The sequence below is a fragment of the Lissotriton vulgaris genome, chromosome 1_1, assembly GCF_964263255.1.
Source record: "Lissotriton vulgaris chromosome 1_1, aLisVul1.2, whole genome shotgun sequence".
Lineage (NCBI taxonomy): Eukaryota > Metazoa > Chordata > Amphibia > Caudata > Salamandridae > Lissotriton > Lissotriton vulgaris.
This window is the reverse complement of record NC_141685.1, coordinates 1935037887-1935063864: the sequence shown is the minus strand read 5'-3', so window position 1 is coordinate 1935063864 and position 25978 is coordinate 1935037887. Positions and strand designations below refer to the sequence as shown.

Below are 25978 nucleotides of genomic sequence, written 5' to 3'. Positions count from 1 at the left end.
ACCCCAGGGGTTTACCTATTAGCATGATAAAATTACAGAGTCAATCTAAAGCATTGCTAAGGAGACAGCATTACACCATAGGACCTTGGGCAGATCATTTGAAAGTGACATTAAGTTCGGACAGTTTAATATTCTTCTGCAGAGGAAGTACTATTGACAACTAGAGGGCTGCTCAACACATCATGGACTTTGTTCAATGTATAATTGATTTAAGTCACAACATTGTATTGGTTTATGTATCACGCTGCATATATGTTTGTATATGTTTCACGCATTTAATGTTGACATTTATTTGTTTTTATATTTCATTATGGATTTTTGTAGTTCTGTGGTTTCACGGTTTTTGACAACTGAGTTAGTGCATCATAGGATTTTTAGGCAGGAGTTTTTTCACGAGCAAGCAAATTAAAATAGGTCACAGGGCTCTGATTTGATATGGGATTGATTGGGGAAACGTGTGCAAGCAGCCTTTAAACAAAACTATGGTTTTGTCTGAATAAGAAGGGAGACACGCACATGTTAAACTGCTGGTTGCGGCTTTTTAAGGTAAATGAGCACTGTTTGTTTTCTGTGGTTGCTAGTAACAACAAGGGGTCATTAGAGCATTTTTATTCCTATGTCTGGATGGGCAGCATGCGACATTTGAAAATGTGGAATAAAGCTTTCTAGTTCAACTAGCTGTCTCCGCAGTGATTTTATAAGCACAGAAAACATGGATTACTGAACACTCATATAATGGGAACACTATGGATTACTTTGGTTCATGTTAAAAAAATGGTATACTGAGGATAGTTTTCCTCATCGCAGCAGTGCAGCAGTTGGTGGTGTAAATGTCGCACCTTTCTTTCAATACTTTGACAAAGTTGGCATTTTCGTACTTTAACCTTTGTGTGTCTCTGCCTGTCTCTGAATATATATCTTGTTTGGGAGACAGTTGGGCTATGCATATTTCCTCTAAACAGTCACACAAATTGAGAAGGGGTGTGACATTTGAAACCTGATGGCCCATCACCAGGCTGATCTCGCCACTTCAAGGGCACATTTGGGTATAAGTACTGGACACTCCAAATCAGAACTTTGCTGGAACCAAGGAGATTCTGCCTGTAAGAAGAGCTGCTGTGCTGTAGGAGGGACTGCCACTTTGCTACCTCCACTCTATGCCACTCCATTCTATGACACAGTACTCCACATTATGACACTCTACTTTATTGCAATCTACTCCACACTACGCCACTCTACTCCATGGTACTCCCTCGATGTCACTGCATGCCCCTTTACTCCACTCTTTGCCACCCCACTTAACCTCACTATAGGCCACTTTACTTTACGACACTCTACTTCACTCCATGACACTCCACTGTACGACACTCTACTCCACTCTACGCCCCTCCAATCTACTTCATGACGCTCTACGCAACCCCACCCTGCGCGACTCTATGACACTCTAGTGACTCTATGCCACTCCACTCTATGCTACTCAACTATATGACACTCCTCTCTATGACACTTCACTCTACGCCACTTCACGACACTCCGCAACACTCTATGCCACTCCACGCCACTCCACACCTCTCCACTCCATGCCACTCCACACTTCTCCACTCCATGCCATGCTCCTCTACGACACTAACATTTAGCCATGCTGTACAACAGTCACCATGGTTTGCAACATGGCTAAAACACATTGGCAAAGTCAAGATCTCTTTCATAGGCGAGACCTATTTGCTTTGACAATGCTTGTTATATATGGGATTTTTGGTCTAATAGCTAGGTTTCTTATGCTATCACCTATAGTCCTGAGTTCAAATTCAAGTTATGCCAGCATGACCAGGAACATAGAACATTACTTGATTTCACTGTGCCTTGAATTGTAAATATGAGCAATGTGAATATGGAAGTCTACGATTACCTCTATATAATTTGTTACTACCTTTATAAAGTCATGTTTTTTGTAGCGGAATCTGAAAACAAAGTGAATTCTGAGTGCATCATGGCCTCTTGCACACATGTCTGTTAATTAAAAACGGAAACGAGTGAGAACTGAACGCTTTGGTGGCTTAAGTCTCCATTCAAGTATATTTAGGCAGCTGGCATGCACAGTAGTAAATGACTTTTCAATCCATCCTGCACATAAAATCCGCACCAAATAATGCAAGTTATATGTGTTATAACTAGAAACACATGTTAGCATGAAATGTGAACATCTTGTGCAGGACTGTCAGCACCGGATAGGGCAATTTCTTAACAGACAAATGTATGGCGAGTCTGGAGGGATTTTTCTCAAAGGTTAACGTTGTTGGAGTTAAAGAACATGTTTGCACCATCGCAGAAAGGGGTAGCATGCAAAAATGTGTGACGAAAGAGAGTCTACAAAAAACACAAATATGTTTAGATAATGTAACCAACTATGAGAATAACTACTTTTCTAATAACACACAAAGCACGTTCCACCATACCTTGCAAACGCGTAGATGGCAGCCACAAGGAGAATTATGGAAAGTACACAGAGAGTAACAGACAGAATTATCTCCACCGCTCTTTCTGACAGTCCATCTGCTGCAAATGGAAACAAAACACAGAGCTTTAGGGCGTTTGGTGCATATTAATAGTTATCTAAATTGCTAAAGGCTAAGGAAAAAAAGTTCAAGTGTTCAACAGTATCACTTTAACACTTGTCATTTAAAGGATTTTTTGTTGCCTCGAACTATTTAATGGCCATTCTGTAGTAACACTACACATTCCTATCATCCGTACCTTGGGAGAACTTTATCATCAAACCGAAATTCTTTCTGCCAACGTCTTACAGCATCACAGTTTTAAGTTTACATAGTTTTATTAGAATTATTCATAAAGGTAGGTCAAAAATAAAACAATGAATCCCCTATTAAACTTCACAAAAAGCATAGCAGAGCTGTGAGAACAGGAGTAAAAACACCAACATCTACAACGGTAAAATAAATGTCACCAACATATTCTCTAAATCTAAGTCACATAAAAGCCTGACTGCTAGGGAACAAATAGAGTTGCTACCAAAGTCTCATCTTCCACATGGCAAGAAGGTCAGTACAAGGACACAAGAATCAGCTATTACTCTCATATCCACCCTAAAATGATTGGTCCACCACTACATGAGATCACGTGGACTTTATGAGTATGCCACACCTTAGATTGTCTGGATTCCGCACTGCCACTGTAGTACTCAGATCCAGAAGTTCCTTCTGGATTGCCTGGAGCTGTTGTCCCATAACTGATATATTTTCAAAATCTATGATACGAAGCACTCTTTTTCCATCCACCAGAAACAATCCCTTCAAAGTGGCAGTCATACGCATGGTGGTTACCGAAGGTTCAGATGCTAAAGCACACAATTTAATGACACCATCCTCAGACATAACTGCTGTCTTTGAAGATGTAGATAGGAGTCTGTACACATTTCTTACCTTATCCCATCCACCGCCCTCTGTGAGTATTGGGGTGTAGGTGCTCACCAAAGAAAACGGTCATCGCCTCTAACGCAGGTGTTTGGGAGTCCATGGGGGAAAGGGTAGAAATCTTGCAGCATTTTCTAATGTTTCATATTTACTTTCCACCAAAGGGCTCTAGAATGCACATCATCGCCGCGTTAAAGGAGCAAGTAAATAACTGTAAGATTCCAAACTAAGGGGTACTCTGAAAAGTGGAAAGAGGGACGGGTTTAGTCCCGATTATCTTTTTCTTGCGCCATTCACCCTTTTATTAAAATCGTTTTGTTCTATCGTTCTCCATACTGTACCATGTTCTTTTTCATCCCCAGCCCTGAAGAGTCACGGGCCTAGTGCCCGCTTGAAGAAACAAGTGTCGGCTGGTTGTTTTTTGGTTTCACGTTGATGTCACTCTTCCAGAAAATAAGAGTTCATACACTACAATTTTAAAAGAAACCTCACATATGGTCTACCTTGTTTCATTTGATTTTTCTTTGCCTTGTACCATTGATGACTCTCTAAACATATCTAGCAGTACGTTAGCACAGGACCTTTTGTTGTACTTTTCTGATTCAAGCAGACGTAGTTGTTGTTACACTTGTGTAGCTACTAAAAAATTGTCTTAGATGCGCTACCAAATTGATAGGCTTTTTCTAAATCTCAACATCTCCATACCCGGTTAACATGTATTTTGAGAATATTACTGTCCTATTTAAAGTTGCATGCAGCTACCTACTCGTTATGTATATATATTTTTTGGGCATTACATTTTCAGACCGTTAATTGGACTCTAAATGACAGCAGGTTCTATATGATAAATTTCCTCTAATAATTGATGGTCACTATGCTTTTTTCCATGTTTGATAAATACGCTGAATCTTGCTGCATCTTTTACTGTCCTAGTTAAAGTTGCATGCAGCTACCTACTCGTTATGTATATATATATGTTTTTGGCATTACACTTTCAGACCGTGAATATGACTCTAAATGACAGCAGGTTATATATGATAATTTCCTCTAATATTAGATGGTCATTATGCTTGTTTCCATGTTTGATAAATTCGCGGAATCTTGCTTTTCCACCCACACGCCACGTCACCTTTTTCTGTCTTAAAGTCCATCAAGTTCTGTGAATGTTATGACATTTATCGTGTTACTGACCAGGACTTCTTTCCTTGTGCGGACGTTTAATAATAGAGTATCTTGAGTATTTTTAGCAGACACTAACATTTGGTTCTTCACTCTATCCATCGTGTGATGTCACCTTTTGAATATATACATGTTATTAGGTTGCCTTTTCACTATATAGGGTTTCCACTCATGTGAAACCCTTTTATTAAAATCGTTTTGTTCTATCAATCTCCATACTGTACCATGTTCTTTTTCATCCCCAGCCCTGAAGAGTCACGGGCCTAGTGCCCGCTTGACGAAACAAGTGTCGGCTGGTTGTTTTTTGGTTTCACGTTGATGTCACTCTTCCAGAAAAGAAGAGTTAATACACTACAATTTTGAAAGAAACCTCACATATGGTCTACCTTGTTTCATTCGATTTTTCTTTGCCTTGTACCATTGATGACTCTCTAAACATATCTAGCAGTACTGTGCACAGGACCTTTTGTTTTACTGTACTGAGTGGGCCCTGGCCACTCTATACAGAGGTTTCTTGGGGTCTCCTCTGACTTGTAGTACCGTCCAACAAGATTTCTGTACATCTTATACCCACAGCTACCTGCACAGGTGGCATGTTGTCTTGTACACATAGAAACCCCACTCAGAACCCTTCTTATCTGCCCTCACTTGCTCCTTTACCCCTCGAGGCCTATTTTTCAGACAACACATCTTGGCATTCAATGATTTCACTACCTGGACTCCATCTTCCTCAAGCATGAATTAACAGCAAATGTGGATTTCTCTATGTTCTCTAATTCTCCCATCATGTTTTTTCTGGGCTTTGGCCAAGTCTCTCACTGCCATTCTATCAGCCTTCAGCAGTAGTGTTATTCCTTCATGGACAAAAAAGTCTTGCTTGTTTTATTGTATGTGTCTTGCAAGTCATCTCTGCTGTATTCCGCCCTGTATCGCTCTCAGGGCTATCAGAAAGTCATTTAACAGATGTCATATCTCCTAGAAGGCACTTTCTCACTATATCTACTCTCTGTCTACCAGTCAGGTCAAGGTGCAGCAACTTCCTCGAGACCTCGTTCATCAGGAGTTTTCAACTTCTCACAGGACTCCACACTCTAACTATAAATGTGATTGGAGCTTGTCTAGCTAACTCTTACTGCAGGGGCCAAGCAGTCCACCCACCTGTAGTCTTGGTCCTGTGATGTGCATGGGGGCTTCTCTTCTACCACCAATTCTGGTGCCATTGTAAGGAACCCTTTGGCTCCAGCACCCACCTACAGGATGCCACCCCTCTGCAGCTGCTTACATTGTCCTAAGCCATTGTCCTTTTGTTCAGCTCTTCAGTGGAGGGATACATTCTTGCATGCTGTAATGCTCCATTCACATGCCACACTCTTAGGAAGTGTATCACTCCCAAACTCACATCTAACACTATTGATATTTAAAAGCGGATTTCTATTTCGGTAGATTTCTAACTGAAATGTTTTGCATAGTACCAAAATGTCATAGAACAAAGAAGAGTGTGGTTGATTATACAGAGAGGCAGAGTGACTGCTGGGGTGTGAAGGCCACCATGCTTTTGCAATAGTCAACATTGCTTGTTTTTTTTTTTTTAAATTAAAACATTTTATTTCACGGACTGTGATAGTATTGAAGCAGTGGAGGAGCAGGACAGTGGTGAGTGACAGGGAAACAAAAGCGCACAATAAAGAAAGCAAGAAAAAACATGCACGCTTGCGGAGTGCTTAATGAAATGAAAACAGTAGTTCCTTAAATGTGAAAAGCGGAGGGACACAAGCCGATCATTCAAAAAGATGGTAAAAAGGCTATGCTCCAGGTAAGAGACAAGCACAAAGAAAAGGGAACACATGTAAGAAGGGAGCAAATGAGTGACAATAAAGATATTAATGGTAAGTTGTGGGTGGACTTTAATCCCACTGTGGGTTTCTGGTATGATCCACAGGTAGTCTTTCGCTAGCTGATAGCTAAAGGCCGTCTTTAGACGAAACCTAAAAAGGGAGTACAGAAAGTGGGTGGATAGTGTGAAGAGAAGGATATTAAATGCTCCAGATCGGCTCCCCGCCCAAGGTAATTTTCCTGCTACTGATGACAGTGGACCTCAAGGTGATCATGCTCATTATTATGCCTCTCGACAAGTCAGCTAATCTGTGTGGGCCATATGTAGTAGGAAAAATGCAAGCACATTTTAATGAGTAATCAGCGTGGAGCCCACCATTATCATGTTGATCTTTAGTTTCTTAAAACTGCACCAATGATTGCATGTAAAAATCAATGCAACTTGTGTTTTTTTACTTTACCCTTGCTTAGAAATGGAATCTAAGAGCAAATATTTCTCATGTTACTTCTAAGGCCTTAGCACGATGTATTAATGTGAAATTAGAGCTTGGTTTGAGAACTGAGCACCCCTGATAGGACTATTAATAACTAAATAATCGAAGTAGAGAATATTGTAAAGAAAATGTGTATTCATCTGTTAAGTATAGCAATGGATTTTGGGAAACCTACTATAAGAAGACCAATTTCCCCTTACCCCCAAAAATGTCAGTAGGGGAAGATACATTTTTGATCACTAAAATATATCTTGAAGCAGATTTAGAAAAAATTTCAATTTGGTGTATTTGTGCATCTCATAATATTGATAGGTAAGCATTATTTGAGCAGCATATCAATTTTTATGTGGTTGGTCTGATTTGAAACAGTTAGGGCAACATGTATCATGCATTTTACCGGTGGCAAGCAGCCTGAATTGCAGAATCGGGCCATTTGCAACAGGCAAAATTAATTTAGGTATCTATGAATTCCTATTTGCAATTTGGTACCATGTTACAGAATCACAACTTAGAAATGCGAATACATACTGATTCAGTATTAGAAAGGGGTATGCTTCGGGTGTCCCTTCCTAATAACGATTCGCAGAGTTATGTAGAAATGTTTTGCAACCGAAATACGGTCGCAAAAGATTCACATTTTACCACCTACTTCAAGTAGGGGTTAATCCATTCACAAACGGGAATGGGTCGCAACGGGACCCCTTCCCTTTTTTGCAACCCCTTTCCCTTTGGGAATGTTCACCGTCTACTCTTTAAAAATGAATAGAAAACTTTTCATTTTCCTTTTTTAAATGAAACATGTATTTCTTTAAGGAAAACTGGCTGCATTTAAAAAAAAATGATTGCTTTATTTAATAGCAATCACAGACATGGCGGTCTGCTGACCCCTGCAGGCCAACATACCTGTGGTTTTAGTAATTCCTAATGCAAATTGCGACCTGCCTCATTAGTATTAATTGATTTGTGACCCATTGAGAATCGCTAAATTAAACTCATGGAATTCCATGCATTCAAATAGCAATTACCTAATTGCGATTCGCAGAGAATTGTAATTAGGTAATTGCTATTTGAAAGATTGATACATGTGGCCCTTAAGGCTGATCTTCCATGTAAGGGTCTGAACAGGGATTTCTACCCGCCCTCCTCCTCCAGGTCGTGTGCATCTCTCCCCAAATAGCCCAGAGCCTGTCCTGCCTTTTTATAAAGGTGAATTTGACCAGAAATTCCTCACTAAAATCAGTGCAGTGTTCAAAAGAATAAACATTCCATTGCCCATGCTATGAAAATTCCTTCCTACCTACAACCAATCATAGAGTACAGATAAAACGAGTCTTGGTGATGACATGTCCACACTACTGCAATATAGTCTATACATGCCACCACAAAAAACATGGCAGCTAGAATGTGCTTAAACTTAAAAAGACATGACATGGACAAACTAGTGTTGAACGCTTTGCATTGGTTCCTTGGCAACTGCAGAATTTAATGTAAAACATTATGTGTCATGCAGAAAGCATATGAAGACCAAAGGACTGGCTACCTCCAAAGACTTTCCAATATTTACCTACAATCCATGAACCTCTTAGCTGAACCAAAAAACTCTCCCCCCCCTCCTGAGACTAAAACACGGTGGAAGATTCTTAGGAGCTAGGGCCTGAAACCCTCAAACTCCCTAAGTCTCTAGCTCCAAGGCACACTCAAATACATCTGACTCTAGACGTTCTTAAAAACTGATCTTTTAATAAAAACAAGTATTTAAATTGCGCCATCTTTACCTAGGATTGAAACTGAAGAATGTGAGATTGGTACCACCCCTAACATCTGACTGGACCATAACATCATTAATAGTGTTGTTCCTCTTTTTAACTGCTTTGTAGTGACTGGGGTGGTGTGTCAGCACCATACAAACTGAGTATAATTTAAAATACATGAATAAGTACTTTCATTTAATTAAACAATGCAAACAACCATTGCTTTTCAGAGCTAGATTCGAAGATGTGGACATGCTACTTCTCTCGTAATGATGCAAAAAAAATTACATGAGAATTTCTCTAAACACTTCTCATTTTCATTTGCGATTTCATGCCACGGGTTATTGGTTTTTTTCATGGTTTGGTCAGCGAGCAGACTTGCCGTTCTTTGTACAAAGAGGCTACCATGGGTCGACCACAGGTGATGCTGGGGGATGGGGGAAGAATATTTTAAAGCTAACAGCGATTATGGGAAACTGCAACAAGCTGGAAAAGGAACAGTAAATTGAACAATTGCCTCGCCACCATCTAACCCAATAATGTCAGGAGGGAAAAAGAGACCCTTTGGACCAGGGAAATGTATTCAGGAGCGGGATCGAAATACTTCCAATTTAGCACACTTGTGCATCTCATGCTATCCATAGGTAATCTTTTCTGGAGAGGCCAATCAGATTTCATATGGCCCAGTAGTCCGCTGCACCACACAATTCCCACATTCTGCCAGTCCTTTGTTTTTTTCAGCCTGATGTGCTAATGAAGGGCAGCCTGAATGATGCTTCCTCACAGCAAGACGCAAGCAAAGTAAATAATGTCCCTTTCACACACAGAGCTCTCCGATGACTACACTTTCGGCAAAGCAATTAAAGTAAAATGTGTTGCGCGGGAAAAAACAATAATGGACTCCTATTGGTACTCAGTGTATAATTTCTTAAGGGACACATATATCTAAGGGAAAATGTGTTCACTGTAAGGTGCAAAGTAAATGGTCTGTTTTTCTCATTAGTCTCTCTGTCTTTCCAGACCAGGGAGAAAAACAAAACACGCTATGAAAGCTGTAACAACCATTGTGGGAAAACACTGTGGGAACACACTTGACAATTATATGGTCCTTTGGGGGAGACCCATTGAATATACAGAGCATCAGTTTATTGCAGCCTCTTTCACTGCTTAGGTAAAAGGAGAGTGTGCCTCTTTCTAAGCTCTGTTACCAGATGTTTGTATTCTATGCTTAAATGCCCAGATGCTCTAGAAAACCCCGTGGCACAAAGTCATCTTAGCATGTTTCGCTGTCATGCCTATAACAGAAAATAGGCACCAAAATACAAAGAAAATTAAAAGTAATTTTTTGTATTTAAATGGATAGTTTTAAAAGTTTACCAATGCATGGACTAATTACTTACCAGAAGTCTGCATTAGTCTGAGTCCAGGCCTTCATCACCCTATGTTCTGAGACACACCGCCTCGAGACAGGCACTTGTTAACTGAAAAACGACTCACAGCCCACAGAAAGGGAAACAGTCTTTTTTCTCTTTTAAACTTTCTGTTCCAATAATCTACTCTTCTACACTCAGGCGACTTCTTGTAGTACTCAAGTATTTCACATGAGAAGGAGAAAGGAAGGAAGGACGAGGAAGTCATGTACTGATAGTAATGAAGCTGTTTGATACGTGATTGGAACTTTGCATTTTGTTTCAACTTCCTCATCATGTTTTGAGGACATAGCAAGAATATCTGACCTTTTCATGCAATCCACATGAAAGCGTAATAAGACACAGACCCTAAATTACTGAAAAACATGTATATATTTTACACCACAGAAGCAAGTCAAGGGCAAACAGTAGCTAAAACAACATTTGCAAAGGAACCTTGTGGAAAAAAGAGGCCATACAATTTACCTCTTGGGCCGGGAGGAAGCCATTCCCTTGTATAAAGTCACTGTATTCCCATAGTAGTGGGACTCCTTACACTTCATTAGCCTGGCCTGTGGTAGACCTAAACAGGCGTCTTATAGAAGAAGTTGTAATACATCAAAAAGGGGGGGACCCAGGGCAATAAAGGTCCAGCATAAATGCCCCAAGTATGAACTATATATAAAGAGGTATGCTGTTTCTAGTAATGAGCCAATAGAAGAGAGGCGAGTGACTCCTGTAAGAACAAGGACCCTCACAAACCCCAAGAGGTTTAATGCTTCATCACAGGGCAGCTCTTCGGTGGGCCAGCACTGCAATGCCCAACAGGCCCCGCAGTGGGGTTCTTTGTCAGATATCTATTATAGACCGTGGTCTTAGCCGTAGATGAAGAGAGTGTGTGTGGGACGTGTAGTATATATAATAGGTGAGTTGAGTGTAGGGAGTGTGTGGATTCAAAATAACTCTGGAAGCCCGCTGAACTAACTTTAATTAGTGGGTTCCATGTCATGGTTAAATTAATACTTGGGTATGGAGACGCTAATAGTCTCGTCAAATATTTAAGTGCAAGTGATGGTTGACATGTTTCATGCCCTAAATCATCAAAAATGATTGTGGCATTTCTTCAGGACCTAAAACAACTACTAACTACTTGAAAAAAGGGGGTTGGTACATATCTATATAGTAGAGTCCATTCACCATACCTTTACTAAATACACCATCTTCAGTCAGTACGTCATCAACAAGCAGGTTCCTCTTTTGTAGGGACCAAAAATCCAAGGCCCGGGGAATCAAACAACTCTGGAGTTATGAGACCCGCAGTGGCGTCGCGACCAACTTGTCCGTCAGTGCACGGAGTGCGACTGACCTACCCTACATAGTACGGAGTGGTTGAAGAAGTTGACACTTTTTACCCGTTCTAGCTGCTTCAAATGCTACAAAGCTAGCCTAAGATCCCCTAAAAGTCACAGTGCACACGAAAAAAATGAGAAAAGTAAAACAAATATCAAAGTTGTATAAACTCTTTCATCACCCGGGTCAGGGAAAAATGTACTGCATCCAATGAAATCTCACAGCTACTATGGAAACAAATCCAGGAAAAGAATGATCTGAAAGTACCTTCTTAAGGAACGGCAAACTCTTGAACAGCCAGTTGTCCAATCCCGTAGCTAAGGTAATTACTACCAAGATTGTGACAGAAGAGAAAGGAAAACCTAGTCCAAAGCTGAAAGCCCCCATGAGAACAACGGGTAGCTCTCAAGAAGTAAAAATGGCCAATTAAGAAAGCAGGACAGATGGAAACTCTCAAGTACAAGTAGCCAAGCCTACAAGGAGTACCAAAGCGTCAAGTGAATCCCAGGGAACTCTACAGGCTTGCACTAATTCCCATTCCCAACTCGAAGTGGGCAGGCAAAGCTTCAAGAGACCCCTCCTTTTAGAAATCCACTATGAGAAGAATATAGGACAGAAGTGGACATTCTCGAAGAGCACATTATTCCTCAGTATAGCTAATATTGGGAAACATTGGAAAAAGCATAAGGTTTCCTGGAAGCCTGAAGATCAATGGCAACTGATGCTGAACATCCTAACATTTGAAGTTCAGACCTCTCATTCTCCAAGCTGTTGGACATAGCCTACCCAGAGATATCGAAAGAAGGTCAGAGCTCAAGAAGGGGAGGAATGGCCAATAGAATAGGAGGTGGAGGACTGACTGCCAGCTTAAGAGCTGAGTGAACGACCAGGGCCAGGACTAGTGCTGAACTAAATTTCATGTAAATACTGACTGTTCTGAGGCGCTGCTTTTCTGAGCTGCCCTTCTGCCTGCTGATCTCTGCCCTGCTGAGGACAAGGACTAGAACCCATCTCACTTGAACACAGAGTGACTCCTAGAGCTTGATGGCTTGTCTCCAGTTTTCTGAAATCTCAGGGACACAAAAGACTTCCTACAATCCTGCTGGTGCTGCTGGGCTCTGCCATCTGCGAGTCCTACCCTTGCCTGAGGTGACCCCTCCAGTCCTGGGCCTCAGAAGGGAGTTCTGCAGCTGTTCTGCTACAGAACTGACACAACATTACCTTTGTGCTGATCGGAACCAACTCTTCACCCCTCGATGCCGATGCAGAGGCTGTTCGATGACAGCAATTCTACAGCCTGCATGGCCCGATGACGACGTTCTGCACAGCTCAATGATGATGCTTTTCGCGCATCTCAAGGGAGCTCGACGATGACACAGCTGTCCGACTGTGTGGAAAAGATTGCAGAATTGTGCCCTCAGCGTCAACGCTTTGCTTCATGAAAGGTACTTTTTCAGAAAGACCTGCCTGAGTCTCGTAGCCAGCCTGCCCTCAATCACAGTCGGTCTGAACTTTGGATTTACCCTAGTTCCTTTCGACCACAGCAACCTTTTAGCACTATTGACTTCAAAGCACTGTTTATTCATCTAGTCTTTGAAAAATCATATCTTGTCTTCCACTGATTGGATTTTTGTCGTTTTAGTCTTGTTTTACTCAGATAAATATTCCCTATTGTTCTAAACCCGAGTCTGTGCGTGTGCTGCACAAAAACTTTACATATTGCCTCTTTAAATGAGCGTGACTGCTCTGTGCCAAGCTACCAAAGGGCAAGCACAGGTTATCTTTAGTGTGTATCAAGCTTACTCTGACTAGAGTGGTGGTTCCTGCCTTTTCTGGGTGCATACCTCAGTCAACCAGTAATCCTATTTCCATTTCTAACATAGCTCTTCCGAAGGAAAGGAAGAGCTCTCAGTCATTCTGTCCAGAAACCAATTCACGTCCAGACATAAACTATAAAAGAAATTATAAACGACCAGGCAATAAACCAAAACATGCATATGTATTCACAATTAAGGAAACCCTCCTGGCACACCAATCGGTGCCTTCTTCGCTTGGGACAGGAAGTCTAACAGAAAGTGAAAAGCCTGGAAAGGTGAGGTACGGAAACCGTAAGATTAAAAGAAAAAAACAGACTGATAAATTGTATGGAGTGTAGCAGTCTTTTTTTCAAGGAGTTTGAAAAAAGTACATGTTCCAAGGCACATCACCTCAAACCATAAGGACGGGTGCGAAACATGTATGAGGTGATAATGCATGTTTTCCTTTGTAAAATAAATGTTTGGTTTGAACATTTGTCTTATTCATTCTTCATGAATCTCAGTCCTTCCAATTAGAAGCGATATGTATATAATTCTATTTTTACAGTTCTTGTGTTAGCTTGCCACATGTCATGTTTGTCTCAGTTTTGCTAACCAAATTTAACAAAGTGATATTCACTTAGTAAAAATCATTATGCTGAGTTGCTGACATATTTATTATTGTTGTGCACGTGTCTTTAGTCAATTACTTTAAAATGTCAATATTAGATTGGTAGACAGGTTAATAGAGTCACATATGTTGCCTGATACAGACACTCTGTCCTTACAATCACAGAGAAGAATCCTTATAGAAGCTCTCCCACACTCATTCAAACATATAGGAATTTGGGTTACTGGTTGAGGGGGTGAAATCCTACTCAAGCAAGAACCACAATCCCCATCAGAATTAAACAACAAGAAAACACCAAATTAACCTTAATCCCTTGGTAGCTTGGCACAAAGCAGTCAGACTTAACTTAGAGGCAATATGTAAAGTATTTATGCAGCACTTCAAACAGTAATAAAGTGAAAACACAAGAGAAATGCCACACACATTTTGAAAAATAGAGTACAATTTAGTAAATTATTTATGAAGAAAATGACAAAAACCCAATCAAGAGAACTGGAGATGTGCAATTTCAAAGCTTTAGGTAAAAACAGTGCCTAGAAGCACAAAGCATCATTTGTAGTTGTCTGATCGCGCTGGGCCCGGACAAAGTCATAAGTTCAGGCTTTCCGTGATGGAGCACAGGGCGGATACAGTGACCCAGTTAGGCCCACTGAAGAAAGTACTTTAAATCCTGATTTGTGGATGGTTGTGAGATCCTGTGTCGAAGGATGCATTGCGCAGGGGTGGTTCTGAGGAGTTGCAGGGCTCCGAAGCAGAGTCCTGCATTATCATTGAGGATGCTATCGACGAGGGTCTTGCAATGCAAAGTCCTGTGTCAAAGATGCATCAGTAGCATTGAAGAGCTGCAGCGTTGCAATGGGGAGTCATGCCAGAGGTGATTGAAATTTCCTGCCTCCCTACTCTGGCCTCAACTTGTCTGGGATCACAAAAGTAGTCATTTAAACCCTTTGCATGTGTGCTCAGACAATGCCTTATGATGTGCAAGTGTGGTAGGTGACAGCTCCTCCCCATTCTGCCAACATCTATGCTCCTTTGTCTCACTGCCTGGGAGTAATGTACAAAGACCAGCTGACAGCTACACTTAGCCATGTGACCCAGGAAACAAGCCACAGCTACCAAATGGATGGGACAAGAAAATTACAACTTTCTAAAAGTAGCATTTTCAGAATTGTGTCTTAATATCCCACTTTACCATTGCAGAGGGCTTTAAATTATAATTCTTTTGACACCAAACTCGACATTCATACCTGCTTCCAATTGAAAGTCATCACTTATTAAATCTAATAAATCATCACAATTTTATCTTATGGGAGAGGCAGTCCTTGTAGTGTTATTTTATAGGAATTTCTAAAGCCCGTAGCTGCCCAAATGGGGCTTCCCAGCTCTGGTCACTGATACCAAAATGCCAAGAGACGCGCCAGAGTACCACTGAAGAAAGTAGGCAGAGGCTGCTTTTAAAAGCTCAAATGACTTTGGATCTTCCTCAACTGAGGCAGCAGAGTTTTCCATAAGGCTGGCGCAAGAGATCGAAAAGAGTGTCCTCCCATTCTGGCTCTTTTAATGCGAGGTATAAGGCCCAAATTAGAATCTGCAGAGTGCAGAGCTCTGGTAGGCAGGTGCAGTTGCATCAAAGCAGCACCTTGTTTGTTCATGATCTTGTGGAAAATGCAGAGGACTTTGAATTGCACACACTTCCCAATAGGCAGCCAGTGAAGTTTACTTAGGAGTCGAGAGACAGTGCAATATTTGGGGAGAGAAAAAAGTAATCTGGCAGGCACATCCTGGACCATTTGTAACCAATTTGTAACTGACCTTTTGGAACTCAAATAAAGAATGTTACAGAAGTCCAGGCACAAAATAATAATTGATTGAATAATCATTTGGTGAACTTGTCGATGGAAGAATCCAATAATGGATTTGAGACTCCTCGAGGTGCCAAAGCATGAGCCAGCTAGTGTCCTGACTTGTGTTTCAAAAGAGGACAAGTCATAAACCACATGCTAAGGTTTTTTAGAGAAGATTTGGGTTTTGGAGGTAATGATATCCCCAAGTATGGATATCCTTATCCAGCAGGGGAGTATCAGTTTTGTTGGCATTTAACTTTAAACAGTTATCATGCATTTGGCCGGCAACAGCTGTCAAACGTTTTTGAAAGTTAACTTTGGCTTCCATCAAATCAGCATCAAGGGAGACGATAAGTTGGGTATCATCAGTGTATGAAATCAGTGAGATCCTGAAAGGCTTTACAACATCCGCTAATGGTCTGACATATACGTTGAAAAGAGTAGGACTTAGAGCCGAACCCTGAGGGACACTAAGCGCCAACACTCTTTGTGAAGAAGCAGAGGGGGGAGATATCTCTTGGAAGTACTGATCACTTAAGAAAGAGGGAAAACAAGTCAAGGCCTTACCACATACCGCAATCTCAAGGAGTAGTTGTAATAGCACAGCACGAAAAATTGTGTCGAAAGCATCACTTAAGTCTAAAAGAACAAAAGCACACTCTCTTTTGCATATAGAAATACAGGTGTTAACACATACTCAGTCACTCGCTTAGGCTCATTCTGCAAAAATATGACCACTGGAACCCATCTGGTGGCAGGCATGGTCACACCAAACAACAGCCACTGCACATTGCAAAAGTCTCAGTAAAGTGAAACTGAACAGTGTCCTCCAACACCATGGCCCATAGTCCTTTGTACACGATCGCTTTTAATTCTTTTAAAGTGTATGTACATTGTGTTCTTTTAAAAACTGATTATTGCACTGTTCCTACCTCAGCTTCACTCCACGCACAGCCGATCTGGTGCTGGGACGAGTGTAGGGTGGACGCCATTTTGGGTGAAGGCAGGGGTAGCGCTCTAGTTGCGGCTGCCTCCCGCCCTCCCGGACTATTTAAATCACTTAAGAACGTTGCCACACAGATTACTTGTGTTGTTACCCCTGAGGTGGAAGCCAGGGGCTGCTAGTGTGAAGGACGCTTTTATCTTATTAGCGCTTTGTTTTTTTAGTCCTTTAATAATTTGTACACAATCGCTTTTAATTCTTTTAAAGTGTATGTACATTGTGTTCTTTTAAAAACTGATTATTACACTGTTCCTACCTCAGCTTCACTCCGCGCACAGCCGATCTGGTGCTGGGACGAGCGTAGGGTGGACTCCATTTTGGATGAAGGCAGGGGTAGCGCTCTAGTTGCGGCTGCCTCCCGCCTTCCTCTCCTCCTATAAATGAACATCATTCCCCGACGGCGCAGCGGGCGGGCGCAGCGGGCACGCCAGCGGCGCGCCACAGGCAAGCCCGCCTGCGCCCGTCATCGCCAGGACATCGCCTCTCGCCTGTACCCCTGGTCGAGGTCTGCGGAAAGTCCGATATTATGGTAAAGAGACCTTACTTGAACTAAATGCAGAGCATACCTGTGGTGAGCTGCAGGGTCAGCTCGGGCTCACACGCTTACAGTGTCACTCCTGTCATTTTGTTGTACCTAGGCCCTGAAGGCCACGAGATTTAGGGACGGGGTGGCTGCAGTTGCCCAATGGATGACTGACAACTGTTTGCAGCTTAATGCTGGCAAAACGGAGGTGCTGCTTGCAGGGAAGAACACCACCTATTGGCATCAGCATTGGTGGCCATCTCTGGGCACCATGCCAGCACCCAAGTCATTAGTCAAAAACTTGGGAGTCTGGATGGACTCCTCGCTCAGTTTTCAGACCCACACCAAGAGAGTGGCAGCCACCTGTGTGGGTCTGTTGAGGGGCCTTAATCCAATACTGAAATTCTTCGACTCGAAAGTACGGCAGCTTATTGTCCAGGCTACCATTCTCTCACATCTGGACTATGCCAGTGTGCTGCTCTTGGGTGCAAACAAAGCTGAGATAACACGTCTGCAGAGGGTTCAGAATTTGGCAGTAAGGACCTTGGTAGGTCTTCCCGTAGATGTTCTGCCAGAGCCACAATTAGAAAGCTACACTGGCTTCCAATGAATTCCCGAATCCAGTTCAAATCTCTCTGCTTGACGTTCAAGATTCTTAAATCCAGGTGCCCAGACCTCCTGTGTCCACTTCTAACCCCATATGTGCCCCAGCGGAGTCTGCGCTCACTAGGACAACACCAGGTGATTGTACCGCGTACCAAACTTTGCCGCATGGGTGGGCGCTCATTAGGCAGTTCTGACCTGGACCTGTAGCAGAGAAGTTGTTAATGCTGTGCTGGACATTAAATATACAGTTCATCCTACTTTGATTCCTGTTTAATTTCAACATATTTTTTCCGGGTCTTAGGAGCCAAGCTCTGGAACTCCTTGCCGCTGGGCATCCGTGGCATGGAGAACCTGTTTTCCTTCCGGAAAGCTGTCAAAACCCTGCTGTTTCCTCCCCCTTATGGTTGCTCTCCCAACTTGGCCTGCCTCTTCGGTACTGACTGCACTTGATCTACCAGCGCCGGGACGCCCCTTTGCTGGGGCAGCTGTCGCGCTTACACAAACTTTTAACATAACATCCAAATGCATTCCAGATCCTTCCACTGCAAGCCCAAATGCAATTTCCTAGCAAAGCTGTTGGTGGTAGGCCGCAATCTGCCAATAATGAGACCATCATTTTCCTGATCTAAGCCCGGGCAGTCAGTGCAGAACATCTGGCTGTTTCTCTGACTTCTTCCAAGATGTATAGGGTCTGGGAAAACCTCCACCTCCCCTTTGGAGTGACCCCCAAAGGTCGTCTTCTTTAAGTCAACACCATACACATCACCTTTCCCTGCCAGGGACCTTTCCAAACTGCTTAGAAGACAACTGGGTGAAACTAACCTCACTGTAGGAATACCAGGTGATGAGTCTGGTGCCTGCCCAAGGCTCAAGCTTTCCTTCCCATCTCGAAAGCAATTACTTTTTCCAATGAGGTCAATGTACTAGTGAGGACGATGACTGAACCCTAGAAATACAGGCCCAACTTACAGAAAATTCATTTGAAGGCTAATGAGTTAACTCACTTTAGTTTTTTAACACATGCAGCCCACCGCTTGTCAAAGGAAAGGTGGGGTAAATTATGAAACACAAATGGATAGAAAGGCATTTTAGCATAAGAAATAATACATGTCATCCTCTGAGAGCCTTAATTCGCAACCTGGAGCAACAGCAAGAAACTCCTTCCATAGAATCAAACGGAAAACACTGCCAATCATACATCCAATGTAATTTATATGATAAGGAGGACACCGGCAAACCACATGGATGTGCAAAGTCAAGTTGTTTTCTTTAAAATTCACATTTCCTGTTAATTCTATGAACAATACAAAAAGTACTAGTTGTAGTAGGGTGGTGAGTCTGGGCTTATGAGTGAAAAACAAAAGTTTAGCAACCATTTCTAAGGTTGATGGGTGTTAAGTCACTCACAATATAAATCTATACAAGTTATGCACTGCAGTATGAAATGATTATGTTACTGCCAACCAACTACTAGTCGCAAGACAAAACTATGCACTTGGGGAGGCGCATAAGAAGAAAACATCTCCCCATACTAATGTTAGGCCTATCATTGGGAACTATGTGTAACTACACTTGTGTACTAAAAACCTTCCATAGCTCTAGTCATGACTATAATATGCAAATGCTTTATACCCCAGGCTACTGGCTTCCAAATAAAAAGACTCCAGAACAAGAAAAAAACATTTGGGAGACTTCTTTTGGCCTGAAAAGCATGGACTAATAGCTGATCACCTCAGAAACCAACACTGTCTCCCAGTAAAAGCCAGAATCTCATTCAAAATTCTCTATCTCACATTCAAATGCACAGAAGACACCGCCACAAAATGTATGCATAGCAAATATTGTAATATACACCCCTACATGTAACCTGCTCTAAGTAGAAGAGCATCTTATGGTCTCCCTCACAATTAGATGCAAACACATTGATGACTGATGATTCTCAGTTGCAGCTCGTGGAACAACCTGTCCACCATTCCCAATAACTGATGCAGTCGGGTTAACACCCGACTCTTTTACCCCCTTGATTCAATTGTTCTCTTTCCTCCCATAGTAGATATTATTAGGGGGAAAAATCAGTTCTTTGTAGGTAGTGGAGGCGACTCTTTACTCACCACGTGGAATTTAGTGATTTCTTTGCAAAATCTGGATTTTTATTTTGCATCAAACCACATCACATTAAAAATCCTTAATTCTTATCAAAGTTGTATTCATACTGACTTTTATCTCATGATGTGTATAATATTCTACAACATGACAAAATCGCAAGTTCAATTGCTATCCTCGTGCCCACAATTATAGGTTTGTCAGTGGCGAACAAAGAATATCCATGTTCTTACCTAAAGTTTTGACAACTTCAGAATATTCTGAATCAGTAAACTGACCGTTCATGTTGGTTGCTCTAAATTTGAACCTGTGAAATAACAACATTATCACATTGTGATGTTTTCGAAAACACATATGTAAAATGTATCGCCAAACATTTCAGTACATATTAACTATTCAAGCATTGGATAACAACATGAAAGCCTTTACAATCAGTGCACATGATTGCCGGAAAAATATTCTGTTTTGCAATAAATAATTTTTTTATGGCGCACTGTTTTCACAGAATGTAATATTCAATAGTAAACTGAGCAGCGACGGCTCGTGGAGGGAGTTACGGTGGGGCAGGAGGGTGGGGAGGGGGAGGGGCAGGGTGGAGGTTGCTAAAAACCGGCATATGGATAATTGCAGGTAAGTAAACAATTTAATTAATAAAACGAATTTCGTAGCTCGCACTGCATTGCATTTTGCGATGCAAGGCGCACTACGAAATTCGTTTTATTAATTAAATTGTTTACTTACCTGCAATTATCCATATGCCGGTTTTTAGCAACCTCCACCCTGCCCCTCCCCCTCCCCACCCTCCTGCCCCACCGTAACTCCCTCCACGAGCCGTCGCTGAAACTGAGCAATACTCTTGCTTTTAAATGTTTACTTGTGTAACGCACAAGTTACTATTACGATGTAAGAGAGATTAGTTAGTGATAGATTCCTTACCTTAGAACAAGGGTACTCAAAGTATGGCCTGCGAGCCAGTAGCGGCCCGGCAAGCCTTCAGTGGTGGCCCGCGGACCTTGAGACATCTCACCTGTGTTCTTTTTTTAAACTTCAGCAAACACCTCTAGTAGCAGCAGTGCGGAGTCAGAGACACTGCTCTTTGGGGGCCCGGCGATTCCAGCCACAGGCAAGAGTTTAGCTACAGGGGCGCTAAGAGGTGAACAAAGCCTCATTAACAAACAAATGGTCTTTTAAAGACCTGTGAAGTACTGGGGTGTTGCTGTGTGTGTGCCCAGGCTGACACACATGGAGGGGGGTAGGAGGGGTGAGGAAAGCAGGGACTGAAAGCCCGGTGATGTGGGAGGGCAGAGCAGGGAGTTAGAGCCCAGAGAGGTGGGAGGGCAGAGCAGGGAGTGAGAGCCTGGTGAGGTAGGTGGGAGGGCAGAGCAGGGAGTGAGAGCCGGGTGAGGTAGGTGGGCGGGCAGAGCAGGGAGTGAGAGCCCTGTGAGGTGGGAGGGCAGAGCAGGGAGTGATAGCCCGGTGATGTGGAAGGGCGGAGCAGTGAGTGAGAGCCCAGTGAGGTGGGAGGGCAGAGCAGGGAGTGAGAGCCCTGTGAGATTGGAGTGCGGAGCAGGGAGTGAGAGCCGGGTGAGGTGGGAGGGCAGCAGGGAGTGAGAGCCTGGTGAGGGAGGTGGGAGGGCAGAGCAGGGAGTGAGAGCCGGGTGAGGTGGGAGGGCAGAGCAGGGAGTGACAGCCCGGTGAGGTGGGAGGGCAGAGCAGGGAGTGAGAGCCTGGTGAGGTGGGAGGGCAGAGAAGGGAGTGAGAGCCTGGTGAGGTGGGAGGGCGGAGCAGGGAGTGAAATCCAGTGAGGTGGGAGGGCGGAGCAGGGAGTGACAGCCCGGTGAGGTGGGAGGGCAGAGCAGGGAGTGAGAGCCTGGTGACGTGGGAGGGCAGAGCAGGGAGTGAGAGCCGGGTGAGGTGGGAGGGCAGAGCAGGGAGTGAGAGCCTGGTGAGGTGGGATGGCAGAGCAGGGAGTGAGAGCCCAGTGAGGTGGGAGGGCAGAGTAGGGAGTGAGAGCCTGGTGAGGTGGAAGGGCAGAGCAGGGAGTGAGAGCAGGGAGTGAGAGCCCGGTGAGGTGGGAGGGCAGAGCAGGGAGTGAGAGCCCGGTGAGAGAGGTGGGAGGGCAGAGCAGGGAGTAAGAGCTTGGTGAGGGAGGTGGGAGGGCAGAGCAGGGAGTGAGAGCCGGGTGAGGTAGGTGGGAGGGCAGGGCAGGGAGTGAGAGCCCGGTGAGGTGGGAAGGCGGAGCAGGGAGTGAGAGCCCTGTGAGGTTGAGGGCAGAGCAGGGAGTCAGAGCCAGGTGAGGTGGGAGGGCAGAAGGGAGTGAGAGCCTGGTGAGGGAGGTGGGAGGGCAGAGCAGGGAGTGAGAGCCCGGTGAGGTAGGTGGGAGGGCAGAGCAGGGAGTGAGAGCCCGGTGAGGTGGGAGGGCAGAGCAGGGACAGTGAGCTGGGTGAGGTGGCAGGGCTGAGCAGGGAGTGTGAGCCAGGTCAGGTGGGAGGGCGGAGCAGGGAGTGAGAGCCGGGTGAGGTGGGAGGGCGGAGCAGGGAGTGAGAGCTGGGTGAGGTGGGAGGACGGAGCACGGAGTGAGAGCCGGGTGAGGTGGGAGGGCAGAGAAGGGAGTGAGAGCCCTGTGAGGTGGAACGGCAGCAGGGAGTGAGAGCCCGGTGAGGTGGGAGGGCAGAGCAGGGAGTGAGAGCCGGGTGAGGTGACAGAGGGCAGCAGTGAGTGAGAGCCGGGTGAGGTGACAGAGGGCAGCAGGGAGTGAGAGCCGGGTGATGTGACAGAGGGCAGCAGGGAGGGAGAGCCGGGTGAGGTGACAGAGTGCAGCAGGGAGTGAGAGCCGGGTGAGGTGAGACAAATAGAGATGGAGACAGATAGAGGCAGATACAGATAGAGACTGGGCAGGCAGAGCTAGATAGGGTCAGAGACAGGGACAGAGACAGATAGAGGCAGAGACAGAGAGAGGTAGAGACAGAGGGAGAGAGGGAGACAGACAGAGGGAGGGAGACAGACAGAGGGAGACAGAGGGTGAGAGAGGGAGACAGACAGAGGGAGAGAGGAAGACAGACAGAGAGAGAGACTGAGAGAGAGAGAGACGGAGAGAGAGAGAGAGAGAGAGAGAGAGAGAGAGACAGACAGAGGGAGACAGTCAGAGGGAGAGAGGGAGACAGACAGAGGGAGAGAGGGAGACAGAGGGAGGGAGACAGAGGGAGGGAGGGAGATAGACAGAAGGAGGGAGACAGACAGAGGGAGGGAGTGAGTGAGACAGACAGAGGGAGGGAGGCAGACAGACAGACAGACAGACAGAGGGAGACAGACAGATAGAGGGAGGGAGACAGACAGAGGGCGGGATGTAGACAGACAGAGGGAGAGTGGGAGACAAACAGAGGGAGAGAGACAGAGGGAGGGAGGGAGACAGGCAGAGGGAGGGAGGCAGACAAACAGAGGGAGGGCGACAGAGAGACAGAGGGGGGAGACAGGCAGAGGGTGGGATGGAGACAGACAGAGGGAGACAGAGGGAGACAGACAGAGGGAGAGAGAGGGAGAGTGGGAGACAGACAGAGGAAGGGAGACAGACAGACAGAGGAAGAGAGACAGAGGGAGACAGACAGAGGGAGGGAGACAGACAGAGGGAGACAGAGGGTGACAGAGGGAGAGAGGGAGACAGACAGAGGGAGAGAGGGAGACAGACAGAGGGAGACATACAGAGGGAGGGAGACAGACAGACAGAGGGAGGGAGACAGACAGACAGAGGGAGGGAGACAGACAGAGACAGACAGACAGAGGAAGGGAGACAGAGAGGGAGATAGACAGAGGGAGGGAGGGCAACAGACAGAGGGAGGAAGGGAGACAGACAAAGGGAGGGAGGGAGACAGAGGGAGGGAGGGAGGGAGGGAGGGAGGTAGGGAGGGAGGGAGGGAGACAGAGGGAGGGATGGAGACAGATGGAGGGAGAGAGACAGACCGAGAGCAGGCAGAGGGAGGGAGACAGAGGGAGATGGACAGTGGGACACAGATAGAGGGAGACAGATGGAGGGAGACGGGGAGAGGGAAGGAAAGAGAGGGAGGGAGACAGAGAGAGAAAGAGAGGTGAGACAGAGAGAGACAGAGGGAGACAGAGAGAGAGGGAAGGAGGGAGCGAGAGAGAGAGATAGAGGGAGGGAGACAGAGAGAGGAAGACAGAGGGAGAGTGGGAGAAAGACAGAGGGAGAGAGGGAGACAGCCAGAATGAGAGAGGCAGAGGGTGAGAGACAGAGGGAGGGAGACAGACAGAGGGAGACAGAGGGTGACAGAGGGAGAGAGGGAGACAGACAGAGGGAGAGAGGGAGACAGACAGAGGGCAACAGACAGAGGGAGGGAGACAGACAGACAGAGGGAGGGAGACAGACAGACAGAGGGAGGGAGACAGACAGAGACAGACAGACAGACAGAGGGAGGGAGACAGAGAGGGAGACAGACAGAGGGAGGTAGGGAGACAGAGGGAGGGATGGAGACAGATGGAGGGAGGGAGACAGACCGAGGGATGGAGACAGATGGAGGGAGGGAGACAGACCGAGGGCAGACGGAGGAAGGGAGACAGAGGTAGATGGACAGTGGGGCACAGATAGAGGGAGACAGATGGAGGGAGACAGAGAGAGGGAAGGAAAGAGAGGGAGGGAGACAGAGAGAGAAAGAGAGGTGAGACAGAGAGAGACAGAGGGAGACAGAGAGAGAGGGAAGGAGGGAGCGAGAGAGAGAGATAGAGGGATGGAGACAGAGAGAGGGAGAGAGAGAGAGAAAGAGAGATGTATGTGTATGCTGGTCTGCTGGCTCAGTGGATGCACGCGTCCTCTGCAGGGGCCTGTGTTCAACTTCATGATCACAGTTTTTTCTTTTTTAGCCCCTCCCCCACTGACCCCGCCTCCACCGGTGCGGCCCTCTGCCACAAACCACACTGTAAATTTGGCCCCGAGAGAAAGTTTGTGAGTACCCATGCCTTAGAATATCCCCAGGCGTCAGACTGGATCCAGAAAGTTTTGCTTAGTAGTACCGCTGCGTGTCAGTAGGTGGTGTCCTGTGGCTCCGCGTCCATCACTAGTGTCGCAAGGTCAGAGATGACATCACGGAGAGTACTTAGGCACCACCCATGCACGCTTATGTCAGTTCTGTACACGACTTTCCTCACCAGGAACGTCGAGCCATGCAAGATACTGACCATTGGTGCATAAAACTAGGGCCCTGAAAGGGATGACCTTAACCTTAGTAATCAGTTCGCAGAACGGGGAGGATTGGTGGGGCGGTAAGGAATCTATCACTAACTAATGTCTCTTACAGATATATCGTTACACAAGTAGTAACTTGTGCATCTGAAAGAGACACGTTAGTGATAGATTCCTTACCTTAGAATAGATAGCCCAGCAATACCAACCCCGGTGGTGGGTCTGCGAACAAGATTACACCAGAAAGTCATGGAGCACAGAACGGCCAAAAGAAGCCGTCTCTCCGGACCTGACTGTCCAGGTAGGGGTGCTTGGTAAACGTGTGTAGCGAGGCCCACGAAAATGCCTGACAAAAGTCCTGCAAGGGAACACCGCGTCCCAAAGCAATAGTGGCTGCAGTTGCCCTGGTCGAATGGAAACGCAGCCCCACAGGAGGCTCCTTCTTAGCCAAGGAGTAACATGCTTTGATGCTCAGAACGACCCACCAGGAGATGGCCCGCATGTGCACGGCCCGACCTTTCTTAGCGCCCACGTATCCAACAAAGAGCTGGTCATCCACCCGGAACTGTTGTGTGCGGCTCCGGTAGAAGGAGAGCGCACGTTTTGGGTCCAGACGGTGGAGTCTCTCCTCCCTAGCGGGATGCGGAGGGGGAAAGAAGGGGGCAAAGTGACAGTCTTCCCGATGTGGAACGGCATTACAACCTTAGGTAAGAAAGAAGGACGGATCCTCAGAACCACCTTGTCCGCATGCATTGAAAGGAAAGGAGGTTTGGAAGAAAGAGCCTGGAGCTCACTCACCCTTCTGGCAGAGGTGACACCCACCAGGAAAGCCGT

At 45.2% G+C, this 25978-nt stretch overlaps 1 protein-coding gene across 1 annotated transcript in view; it reads right to left on the bottom strand.

Moving 5' to 3' along the window:
• Positions 1–25978, bottom strand: part of PTPRQ (protein tyrosine phosphatase receptor type Q) — a 1452710-nt gene that overhangs the window by 213393 nt on the left and 1213339 nt on the right. Inside the window, exons 54-55 of the mRNA XM_086919596.1 lie at positions 20187–20260; positions 2457–2556 (exon numbers count right to left, since the gene is read on the bottom strand). Of these exons, the coding sequence (XP_086775722.1) occupies positions 2457–2556; positions 20187–20260 (174 nt within the window). The remainder of the gene's footprint in view (positions 1–2456; positions 2557–20186; positions 20261–25978) is intronic.